Source organism: Pelophylax lessonae (genome assembly GCF_965119305.1).
Source record: "Pelophylax lessonae genome assembly, chromosome: 1".
NCBI classification, from domain to species: domain Eukaryota; kingdom Metazoa; phylum Chordata; class Amphibia; order Anura; family Ranidae; genus Pelophylax; species Pelophylax lessonae.
The window spans coordinates 407,935,627-407,948,193 of NC_138768.1; the positions used below are offsets into that span (position 1 = coordinate 407,935,627).

Genomic DNA, 12,567 nt, shown 5'->3' on the forward strand with positions numbered 1-12,567 from the left:
ACTGATATTATCAGGGGCGTAACTACAGGGGTTGCAATCGCAACCGGGCCCCATGCTCAAGGGGGCCCATGTGGCTCCCCTGTACACCTGAATAGGAGGGGCGGCGGGGGCAGCATGTAGAGAAATCACTGTTCTCCTTTTTCCTCCTGTAGCTGCAGGAGGAAAATTGAGGAGATTGGTTCCTCTGTACGCTGCCCCCCGCCACTTCTCCTATCCAGTATACTTGTGTTCTGCTGTCTCTGCTTCCCTGTGTGCTCCCCTGGTCCCCCCCCCCCTTCTGTGCTTCCCCCCCCCCCCTTCAAAATGCTCCCTTCCCTCTCCTGCCGGCTGCTGCAGGGGATGTGTCACCATAGAGAACCAGGAAGGGGTCGGTAAATATGTAATTTACAAGCTCCTTCCTTTTCTGAATGGACAGAGTCTTAGTCAGTGGCATTGTAAAAAAATTAAATAAAATGATAAAAATGATACAATTAAAATACCAAAAAAAAACTACTGACACCAGTGGGTGAACTTCCAGGATTGCAAAGGTCACACTTGCGACAGGGCCCTGGCATTCCACCACCGTGGGGAGGCCCCAAGATGGCAGGAAGGGGGCCCACTGCAGAACTTGTGAAAGGGCCCCGCAACTAGAGTAAAGGGCCCCAGGGCGCCAGGGGGCCCTTCATGGTTTCTTGCACCGGGGCCCTGAAGGTTCTAGTTACGCCTCTGGATATTATTGTTATTTATCATATATTAAATTATAGCAGACATACAGGTATGTTTTATTTATTTGAAGAAAATATTTTATGATTATTTTATATTTTAGTCTGCATGGAAGAAGAGCCTGCTCACCTTCAGCTAGGAGTCTCCATCCAGAACCTGGTGAAGATTTATCGTAATGGTAGAAAAGTGGCAGTGGATGGCCTGTCATTGAGCTTCTATGAAGGGCAGATCACTTCCTTTTTAGGACACAATGGAGCTGGAAAAACCACAACAATGTAAGCAGGGTACTTTTCCAGACAGAAAGTAAAATCAACCAGTGAACTGCTATCCAGTAAACAAAGCATATGTTCCTATTGTAGAAAGTCCACCCATTTAGTTTTTATATCTGTGTTACATAATCTCATGCATTCAAAGTCATCCAAGCTTTCCCAGTACTTCTGGACTGGACTGAAACATCTAGTCACATGATTCTTTGTTGTACATCTGCCCTTTCTGAGAACTACAGAGCATAGAACCACAGAATAGCCTGGTTAACATTTTACAAGCTCAGGTTCGTAGCCAGGATATCAGAAACTATAAAAGTTTAGTAGATGTGGAAGCCTTGTGCCCCCACATGAAAAATAGAGATTTTGAGCAATGCTAAAGCTTCATGTTTGACCAATTTTTTTTTTTTTTAATAAAAAAACAATGGTAAGGCTAAATCATGTATAAGTTTTTATAATGTGGAAGGGTTTGCATTTATTAAAATCTGTGTTTTCATATATCAGTTAATGCTATAATAATTTTAAAACCAATAAAACAAAAAACTTATTTTTTTATAATTTTTATTGAAGGTCTATATTGACTGGGCTGTTCCCACCAACCACTGGCACAGCCTACATAATGGGAAAAGACATTCGAACGGAGCTCAGTTCTATCAGACAAAACTTGGGAGTTTGCCCTCAGCATAATGTACTCTTTGATATGTGAGTATCCGAAATTCTTTAATCTTGCGTTACAATTTGTATATACTTGGTTTTCCAAACAAAGTAGGCCTTCAAGGAAAAATGGGATGCCTTCACTTTTTGTAGCTATTGCTTCCACAGTACTGTGACTGCCAAGTGACAATGATCTATACTCCTTGAAAAGCATTTGCCAGATGTCACTGCAGTTTTCCTGTTATATATTTGACTACTGCGCAGGAAGATAAAGCTTTTGAACAATTGTGGACAGCTATCATTATTTTCTTACCTGTAATCCCCTGATATTGTGAATATAGGCCCTCTATTTCTGTTGCCTCCAAAGTCTGATGTGACTGACATTTTCACAATAAGGAGTTACATTTTTACAATCTTGCACAGTTGTACAGAGTCCTCTCCTTCATTGAAATTGCTTACACCGATTGTACTGCTTCTCGCGGTGTGCATTGTAAGCTGCAGTAAGTCAGATAGAGCTTGTCCTAAATTACTGGCTGGCAGACATTCAGCATCATCTTGCCTTTTCCTCACAATCCTTACTGTCCCTGGCCTAAATCTTTATTCATTGGATTTCAGATATTGCAATCATGGAGGCTCAGCATCACATGCTAATGAAGTCTGCCTAGGAATGCACACTCCTGCAAACTATCACCCACCCATGATGGTATTTTGATATATGGATAACTTCTCCCACGAGCCAACCTACTGCTTCCATCAGGGCTGGGAGCTTTTGAGAGGAGTACTGAGGCAGAATTCTGTGGACCTTGCTTGGTGCACTGGTACGCAGTCATGTTGGAACAGGAAGTGGCCATCCCCAAACTTTTCCCACAAAGTTGAACAAAATGTCTTGGTATACTGAACCCTTAAGAGTTCCCTTTACTGGAACTAAGGGCCAAGCCCAACCCCTGAAAAACAACCCCACACCATAATCTCCTTTCCACCAAATGACTTGGACCAGTGCAAAGCAAGGTCCATAAAGCCATAAATGAGCAAGTTTGGGGTGGAGGAACTTTACTGGCCTGCAGAGAGTCCTCGACCCGATAGAACACCTTTGGGATCAATTAGAGCGGAGACTGCGTGCCAGGCCTTCTTGTCTAACATCAGTGCCTGACCTCACAAATGCACTTCTGGAAGAATGGTCAAACATTCCCATGGACACACTCCTAACCTTGTGGACAACCTTCCCAGAAGAGCTGAAGCTGTTATAGCTGCAAAGCGTGGGCCAAATCAATATTAAACCCTACGGGCTAAGACTGAGATGCCGCTAAGGTCCATGTGCATGTAAAGGCAGGCGTCCCAATACTTTTGGCAATATAGTGTAGATAGATAGATAAATAGACAGACAGACAGTATATATATATATATATATATATATATATATATATATATTTACATCGAGAGAGAGATAGAGAGAGATAGGGGTTGATTTACTGAAGTAGTAATGGCTCTTTGCTTAGCAAAGTGGATGCTGTGAAACTCTACTGATGCCATTCAAATTATTATCCCGTTTTTCATCTTCCTTGCATGATTGGGTATTCTTTGCAAAGTGAATTCTCAATACATTCACTAAACTACATGTAAATTAAATTCTCACCACATTCACCAAACTAAATGTAAATTCCTTTGCAAAGTGAACATGCTCTACTCCTTGCTTCTTAAATTAACCCCACTGGAACAACATGACAGCCAGGGAAACAGTATTTTCTGAAGGGGATATCCGTACTGTGTACTCTGCACTTTATCGGTGCAGGCTTACTTAACATAGCTACATACAGTAACTGTACATTTCAGTTGATATCACTCAGCTGTATATTTAATATCTTACAATATCAAATAGCTAGAGTTCCATTATTATAGACATTTAAAGAATGCAAAGTAAACTACAGTCAACTTGTTAAGTCATGACTTTAGAAAAATGAAAAGCGCGGAAAAAATGTAAGTTGACACCTGCATATTTTCCCATGTCCTAATACCTGATAATTTGATTAGCCTTCTGTAAGGTAACTTGTAGAGAAAATGGGTGATTCAGCATTAGTAGCCTTTGGTTATCTGCAGTGATTTACAGTTCCAACATTTAGCAATAAACAGAGTGTGATAATGCATTCGTCTTTACTTTTTGTGCATTATTACGCACCTCAATCAAGATAATGAGCTCATCTTACACTTTGTACACTGACAGCTCTGTTACGTGATTTAAAGCACTGTTGTGAACTCATTTGGTAGAAATACATTTTAGTTCATATTTTTACTTATATAAAAACAGGCTTCCATTTTATCATTTAAGCCTGCATTACAATAATACATTTATAGCTCCAAACTGAGCAATTATTTGTTGAATGGAATCAATTTGGCACAAACCAAAGCAATCAAAGAAATAATACACAAGAAGAAGGTACTTGCAGTCAAAATCATGTGTCTAAATGATCAGTAGATATAAATATATAGGCAGCTGAAATTATATGCGACTCTCAACCCTTAATGTAAAGCCCCATTCACAATACTATGATTTGTCCTGCGCCTGCAATGCATGGCAATGGAAATCACATTGTTCTCTATAGGGGCCTATTCACATCAATGCAACATGGCGCAGTACAATTTTTGAAAACGTGCAGATTTTCCTTACATTGTAGCATGGTGAGATTTGGGCCCCATAGACCTCCATGGGATTGCATGAAAAGTGCATGTAAAATGTATATAGGCGTGTTTTTGTCAGGGTTTTCTGTTTCACAACCAGTCCCCTCCTGCTTTAAAAAAAAAAAACGAGTGAAGCATGAAAATGCATAAAAAAAGACATAAAAATATGTCAAAATGCGCTACAAAGGCCCAATGAAAAACACATGATTATGCAGCAGCACCCTTCTGCCTCCCAAACTTCTCTACCAGCCAGTGAGGCCATACATTACATTAAAGGCTCAATAGGGAGAAGGTGTAATAAGCTTCGCTCCTTCTGGATAAATAGAGATTTAAGTGTAACTTAAACTGTCTTTTTGACTCTGGATCAACTGATAGCGGTGACATAGTTTACAGTGGAGGTGACCTCTGCATTGTTTTTTTTGTCTTGTCAATTTTAACTTCCCCGGTATGTTGCAGATATATTTTAAGTACTGTTCATAAAGTTTAGAAAAATAATAGGTCATGCTTGCAGAAGATGTATGTGTATTTTTTTTTTTTTTAATGCCATGGTGTGCATTACCTACATTATTGCTTTGTAAGTTTTTCACTTCAGAAATTAACTAATAGATTTAGGTAATGCAAATGAATAATGACTAAAATACATGGAAATAAGGTTCCTCATTTGTAAGTGAACATAGTCTGTCAACACTTGCGAGCCGTAGGCCCTTTTCCCTGTTTGTGTCCGTGTCTATGGAGCTTCAGCGAGGCATGTGGATATGCTTCCTCATCTGTGCCTCTCTACATTTCCCTCTAGGCTCACTGTTGAAGAACACATCTGGTTTTATGCACGTCTGAAAGGACTCTCAGAAGAGAAGGTAAAAACAGAAATGGAACAGATGGTAATTGACGTTGGCCTTCCCAATAAGAAAAAATGCAAGACAAGTCAGCTGTCAGGTAATATATATAGTGTGGATTTAATAAACTAACTGACTATACATCTATTTGCATTTGTTTTATACCTACAACAAATAAAAGGATTTTCTGGGAAATGACATCAAGTCAGTGTGTTACTGTAGAAGTGTATGCGGGATCATTTAATTCCATACTAATGTTAAATATGTGTAATCATTGCTAGTGTGTTTCCTGGTATTTCCTTCTCTTTCCTGACCCAGAGAAGTGCACACATAGTGCTTCATTTCACAACATGGTGAAAAAATCATTGATGTGTTACTACCCATTATAGATGGGTCACTGAGGTAGGTTAGCCATTGCTGATGTCTGACTTTGAAAATATTAGATGCCTGGCTGTTATGCTAATGCTTTGGCTTCGGTACTTCCAGAGTCCCTGAGTTTGAGAAGTATAGGGATAAGAAAACCTCACTTTTTTTTTTTATTTTTTTATTTACTCCATGCTTGTTTTAGATAATTGACCCAAAGGTATTGAACCTGTACACTGCCATGCAACTATATTTTTCAAATTAAAGCCAGAATGGGCAAATACAGCAGTACAGACAAACAGACAAGTTATTACAGACAAACAGAATGTGTGACTTTGTTTCTGTTTTCTTTAAAGACCAATTTTACCTTTCCTGAAAAAGTGGAGCATGGCCAAGGCTAGGGGTATTAATATGATCTTGAATGAGCTAGGGCCCCTGGTGTGCCACAGACATGGCAAATGTGGGTTTCATTGTAAAAGTTAAGAATAAATAGCAACAGGTTTTAAGCCTTGTATTGCCATGGCCACTGTACTCGGTATGAGAGGATTGTTATTGTCAAGACATCCTCCATAAATCTCTTCAAAACTGTTCAGCTGCTGTGCATTTTCAACACAACAAAAACAATGGTGTACGATTATTGTCACACAAGCAAAATACCAAATATCTTTTTTGGAAACAATTTGTTGACTGATATATACACCTTTACAACTGCACAACTACAATGGTAGATGCATGGAGTGGCACTCTGCCTTTAGAATAAGCTTGGACAGAGCATCTGTAGAAAGGAACATTTATTCCCTGAGCCTTAAGCTGGCCATAGATGAGTCCAAGCAAAGTTCAAGCAAAAAAACGGACTCACTTCCCCCATTCACACATTCAACGTGGATTGGGGAATCCTCCCTGCTGTGTCATTGTATTCTGACAGCAGAGAGGCTTCCTCACCATCAGAATACACTGATCAGCGCTGTAGGCTGTAGCCTGCAGCATTGATTGAGAGGAAATTTCCCAGCAGTGCGGTTGTACAGAAGTCGATCGGTAGATTGGCTTCTGTATGACCACAGTGTCCATACACGGCTCCAAATTCAGCAGGGACCAGCCAAATTTCAATTCATCTATAGGCAGCTTTAGATAGCTAAATTACCTTAGATATCTGTGTGGTTTGGATTATTATCATGAGATTGCAGCAATTTTATTACTATAAATTTTAAAAAGTCTACCATCCCAGATAGCAAGAAATTGAGCTACAAGTTGGAATATGACTTGCTAAGCTATTGCTAGACTTGCCTGGCTGCACAAGTTTGTTGCACAATTGCAGCAAGTCCACATTGCATGACTCCAGATCAACTTTCTTTGCAAACATTTTGCAAGTCTGCTGCAAGTTCTGGTTCAGTTATGTTGTGCAATAGTCATCCCACCACAGGGGTCACTGTGACTTGCAGAGCTCTTGTCCTAGACTCACCACTGCAACTTAGCTCTTACTAGAGACTTGCCACGCAAATTTGCTACAAATTGGAAAAGTGTCAACTAGAACTTTAAATGTTCTGTGAGTGTATAACATGCCAGTTAAAATGTGCAGCACGTTAACAGACTTACAATTAAGCACTGCCACAAATGTGTGGAAAGTTATCTTGCTATCTGGGATATTAATACCCTGTTTAACCAAGAATTATGTGTACATTTATACCCTTTCTTTATAAATGTCTACTGGGGAAGAACCTATATACTAAAATGTGTAAATAAAAAACTATAAAAAAAACCCCCATAAAGATGCAATTTTGCATTACTATTTCTGATCAATAAATGCATCAACAAGGAAAAGGGTTAATTATTCATAGTTGTCCTTTAATCCTTCAATACTGAATGTACATACCCAGTGCTATCCTGACTTTTAAATGGTGTTAGAGAAAGAACTTGACATTTGTCTTACAGGTGGTATGCAAAGGAAGCTGTCAGTAGCCTTGGCCTTTGTGGGTGGATCAAAGGTTGTCATCCTCGATGAGCCCACAGCTGGAGTTGACCCATATTCCCGCAGAGGTATCTGGGATCTGCTCCTTAAATACAGACAAGGTAATACATGTTTATAACTGCCTGTGTGTCTTTTGAAGTATATTCCATTGTTTGTCATGGAAAATATATTGTATGTTGGTAGCTGCCCAGATTTCAATTACCGTATACAATAATGAGATGGGGGCCAGGCTTTCCTTACATCAGACAAACCAAAGTGAAATGCTTAAATTACAACTATTAGTACAATAAAGGTTGTTTGTTGTCTTCACTTTTACTTAATTTCTGAAAGATTTTTGGGCCTAAGATGGCAAAATAAAAAGATATAAGATATAATATAATCTACTGGTATAAAGGCTGATATGTTCATTTTAGCTCTTTTACATTGGGGTAGATTTCCTTTCACATAACATGTCAGGGCTCTGCCAGAAACCTAGAAAAAAAAAGCATTTGGTGGATCTGCATCGTAGAAGTACATTTAAGTAAACCAATAACAAACATGTTTAATTCAAAGTGTGTGAGTGTATGATGTAAAAATGCAGGAATAAAGTAGCAGAATTTATATGTGAATTTAAATTTTTACTGTAAAATTCAAGCATTTCCCCTCCTACCCCTTGTACGGTTTTGTCACCCTGTGAAGACTCCAGGGTGGGCATGGCCAAGGTCTAACTTGACTTTTACATGAATAGTCAAGATTTACCTATTATTATACAGGATTTATATAGCTCTTTACAACTTGAGGGTAGACATGAATAGTCAAGAGTTACCTATTATTATTATACAGGATTTATATAGCTCTTTACAACTTGAGGGTAGACAGTACAACTATAAAACACTTTAATACAGTAGGAATCAATGAGCCCTGCTCGTTAGAGCTTACAATCTAAGACCTACAACTTCACTTGCCTATATCTTTTTTTTTTTTGTTTCAATCTTGATTTTATTAGCATTAGAAATTCAAAGATTACAAATATGAATGTACAGTACTTTTAAAAGACACATTTATTTTAAACATATAATATCTCGGCAGTCAACATAAAGTTCTTAAAAGTATATTTTCATTTTGTAAAAGTCAGACACAAATTCAAAACCCATTATATGTGTTTCAATCTACAATTCTCTGTATTCAAAGGTAGGATGGGTATCCCCCAACCCTATATTCTTGTTTAATTCCCTTAAACCCCTTCATTGTCCAAAAGTGGAAAGAAAACGTAGAGAGAGGCGGAGAGACGAGGGGAAATGGAAAAGAAAGAGGAAGAAGGGAAAGAGAAAAGAAAAAAAAAAAAAAAGGAGGGGGGGGGAGTGTGGGGAATCATATCCCTATCACATCCCTCCCCTATCACCTTATATTCATGATATCGTGTTAACTGTGACTCGCGTTCCACCGCCTGTGTCAGAGGATTAAATCCATATTTACATTTCTCGTGTATTCTCATATCTCGCAAACCCCCCCCCCCCCCCCCCCCACACACACATCTCTCCCGCTGCTATATGTGTTTTTCAAATTATTTTTATACCAATAACCACACAACCACTTGCCTATATCTTTTGGACCATTAAATGTTTTGACATGCAGTTTTTGCTAAAGATAACTCCTACTTTAAACTAAGAAATCCAAAATAAACTGACAACTTTACTTTACATGCCAGGAATTTATATGCAAAATTTCATTATGTATTATGCCCCAAAAAGTTATCCAATAACCTATATTTTTTTTTTTCCTAGGACGGACAATCATCCTATCCACACATCACATGGATGAGGCTGACATCCTCGGTGACCGGATTGCTATAATATCTCATGGAAAACTGTGCTGTGTTGGTTCATCTCTTTTCCTAAAGAATCAACTGGGGACTGGCTACTACCTAACATTAGTGAAGAGAGACACTGATTCTTCACTTAGTTCCTGCAGGAACAGCAGCAGTACAATGTCTTATCTGAAAAAGGTATGTTTAGTCCAAAATTCTACATGTGAAAACAGTTTCCTGTATGTTTCTTGGTAAAAAAAAAAAAAAAGCTTTAAGTAGAAGTAAACCCATCCATTTAAGTGTTTAAAAAACAGTTACATTTCCAGGACGTGAAATGTAATACTACCGCTGGTCGAGCTCTCACCAAACTGTCAAACCATCCAATGGCTGGTGTCATAACTGATCACATGTGAAGCATCATGGCAGTTGTAGATTAAACATAGGCCAAGATGTCCGCTTCCTTGGCTGAAAACGATAGGAGGGTTTACTTCCTCTTTAACACCTGTGTCCTACATATGTGTACCCTTGTTATGGTAATAAGTACACAAATACCCATCTAATTATACAGCAAAATGCCTTTTTAAACAAATAGTGGGTTGTTAAGATCACCGTGTTGTTCTGGTTGCCATCTTTGATTTGCTGTCCTGGTGATCCCCTGTTATCCTTTATTGTCTTTTGGTGTCACAGGGATAGGAAGTGAAGAGTTATGTCTACAATAAAGTTACAGACAACAAAAAAACTCAAAAATCCCACTCTCAGAAAAAACAATTGTCTAGAGTTGGGATTGTTAAATAACATTAAAAAGGATTTTCTTGATAATAAAAAGTGTCATAATCTGTGCCCACACTAGTCCTTTAAAATATTGTGGTCCCACACTATGCTTCCCCTAGTTGGTTGCAGTGAATAGAACTACTTTACAAAACCCACTATTAAAGAATACAAATGTTATGTTGAGTGGTGAATGTAAACTGTACAGGGCCTTTGTGTCAAAATAAGAACTAAGTCCTGTTCACTCAGGGATTTATTTACTAAAGCTAGAGAGGGCAAAATTAATCACAATTCTGCAGAGAAACAATCAGCTTCTAACCTCAGCTTGTTTAACCACTTGCTGACTGGCCGCCGCATATATACTGTGGCAAAGTGGCGCTATAGTGTGAAATGACATACCTGTAGGTCGTTTAGTTCAATAGCCACTAGATGGCGCCTATTGCCATGATTGTCTAGCAGGGATGCCAATCAACAGGTCCGGTGGACCTGATGTCCGCCGGCCCCCGGAGATCATCCCCGGGCGAGGCAGAACGGTGATCTGCCTACGTAAACAAGGCAGATCGCTGTTCTGAAAGGGGACAAGATGGAGATCTTGTGTTCCTGCTAAGCAGGAACCAGGATCTCTGTCTTTCCCCAATCATTGTAACCCCCCTGCAGTTAGTAAGCACCCCCTAGGGACACACTTAACTCTTTGATCACCCCTGATGTTAACCCATTCCCTGCCAGTGTCATTTGTGCAGTGACTGTGCATTATTTTTAGCACTGATCACTGTATTAGTGTCACTGGTCCCAAAAAAGTGTCAGTTAGATGTCCGATTTGTCTGCTGCAATGTCGCAGTCCCGCTAAAAATCACTGATCACCGCCATTACCAGTTCTTTTTTTTCCAAAATTGTTGCTCTTTTTATGTTTATAGCACAAAAAATAAAAATTGCAGAGGTGATCAAATACCACCAAAATAAAGCTCTATTTGTGGGAAAAAAAGGACATAAATTTTATTTGAGTACAGCCTTGCACCACCACGCAATTGTCAGTTAAAGTAATATCCCCTATGTGTACATCTTGCCAGCACAATGATGATGAATTTGTATTATTATGAAATCATAGCAATATCATAGGCGCACATTGTAAATGCTAGAAAAATCCATAGCAATCCTGTGATGATGAATTATCTTCAGGCAATGTTGCAAGAAAATTGAATTTTTCCTTTTTTTAACCTGCGAACATTGCTTGTAGTTTACCATTTACTATGTGTTCCTGGCAGAAATAAATCCTCATAAATAATGGTCTTCAAAATGTAAAATCCACATGTTTATTGTGTATGTGCACTGTGTGGCACTATTAGCTACTCCCAAGGAGGAGCTTGCTTCGTGTGTATGGTATTCTTAGTACATTTATCCTGCATATTACCACATAACAAGAGAAATACTGTATGTTTCTGAAAATGAAAGGAGAAAGTTCAGTAATTTGGTTATCACTTATAGGGCCTATATTAGTTTTCTAAATTAACATTTGGGATGACGGTACCCCGTCATTTGTGGTCAGGACAGCAGCAGTTCAGCTCCTGCTTCCAAACAGAGTCAAAACTCGATGCTGGCATCACCCTCAGGAGTGGGGCCTACAGGAACGGTGATTACTAAACATAACAAACATGGGCAACGGAAGAGAGAAGCCAAGAGTGGGGTAATTATTACCAACCAGCTCCTTTTCTAACCTCATACCTAATTTTTCCTTCTGTCCAATCAGAAATGCAACCGATAACTGTTGTAATCACCAGCACTGTTATCCCTGAGACTGATGGTGTTGGAGTGAGATTTATCCAGCAACCACACCAAACTACAGTGGCTACTAATTTCATTGTTACCACTGTATAAGGTATGAAAGTGCTCAGAGCACAACATCGGAAACTAACAATCTTTCACTGCCTTCCTTTTTCTACAAGTACATCTGCTGCTGTTTTTCCTTCTAAAGTGAGCTTTATTTGTCTGGGCTACGTTAACCTATTTCATTATACCTTACAGAAATAATTGTTTGCATTTTATTTCATTTATTTATTTATTTTTATTTTCAGGAGGATAGTGTCTCTCAGAGTAGCTCGGATGCAGGCCTGGGTAGTGAACATGAAAGTGACACTCTTACAATAGGTAATTATAACTAATACTTCTAAATGCATTGGTAGTTTCTTTGTACAAGAATGGAATAAAATAACTTTTGCTGTTCCCATGCAGAGTAATGCTACAGGTATAGCGTTTATGCTTCCCTCCCCAGTAGCACATACTTTCCTTCCTCAACTCCTTTTATCCTCTGGAAGTGAGAAGAGAAAGCCCTATGCAAGCTTTAGTTTAGTCTGCCTCCCCTTCCCATGTCACAGCACTGTGCCAATCACTAAAGCCTAGTACACACGCAATGATTATCGGCCGACCGATCGTCCGTCTTTTGTCCAGAGTTGTGTTTTGTTGGTTGGAATGTGCCTAGACTGCACACGAATTTTCTTGCCCGACAAAAATTCTACTTCATAAGTGATGTCATGTGTTGGTTTGCTTTCTTTGTGTTATTTCTTC

The 12,567-nt window shown here is 39.0% G+C and overlaps 1 protein-coding gene across 1 annotated transcript in view; it reads left to right on the top strand.

Annotated features, from left to right (window-relative positions):
- ABCA1 (ATP binding cassette subfamily A member 1) overlaps positions 1-12,567 on the top strand; it is a 153,702-nt gene that overhangs the window by 107,453 nt on the left and 33,682 nt on the right. Inside the window, exons 19-24 of the mRNA XM_082243976.1 lie at positions 806-977; positions 1,536-1,667; positions 5,086-5,225; positions 7,418-7,555; positions 9,218-9,438; positions 12,078-12,150. Of these exons, the coding sequence (XP_082100102.1) occupies positions 806-977; positions 1,536-1,667; positions 5,086-5,225; positions 7,418-7,555; positions 9,218-9,438; positions 12,078-12,150 (876 nt within the window). The remainder of the gene's footprint in view (positions 1-805; positions 978-1,535; positions 1,668-5,085; positions 5,226-7,417; positions 7,556-9,217; positions 9,439-12,077; positions 12,151-12,567) is intronic.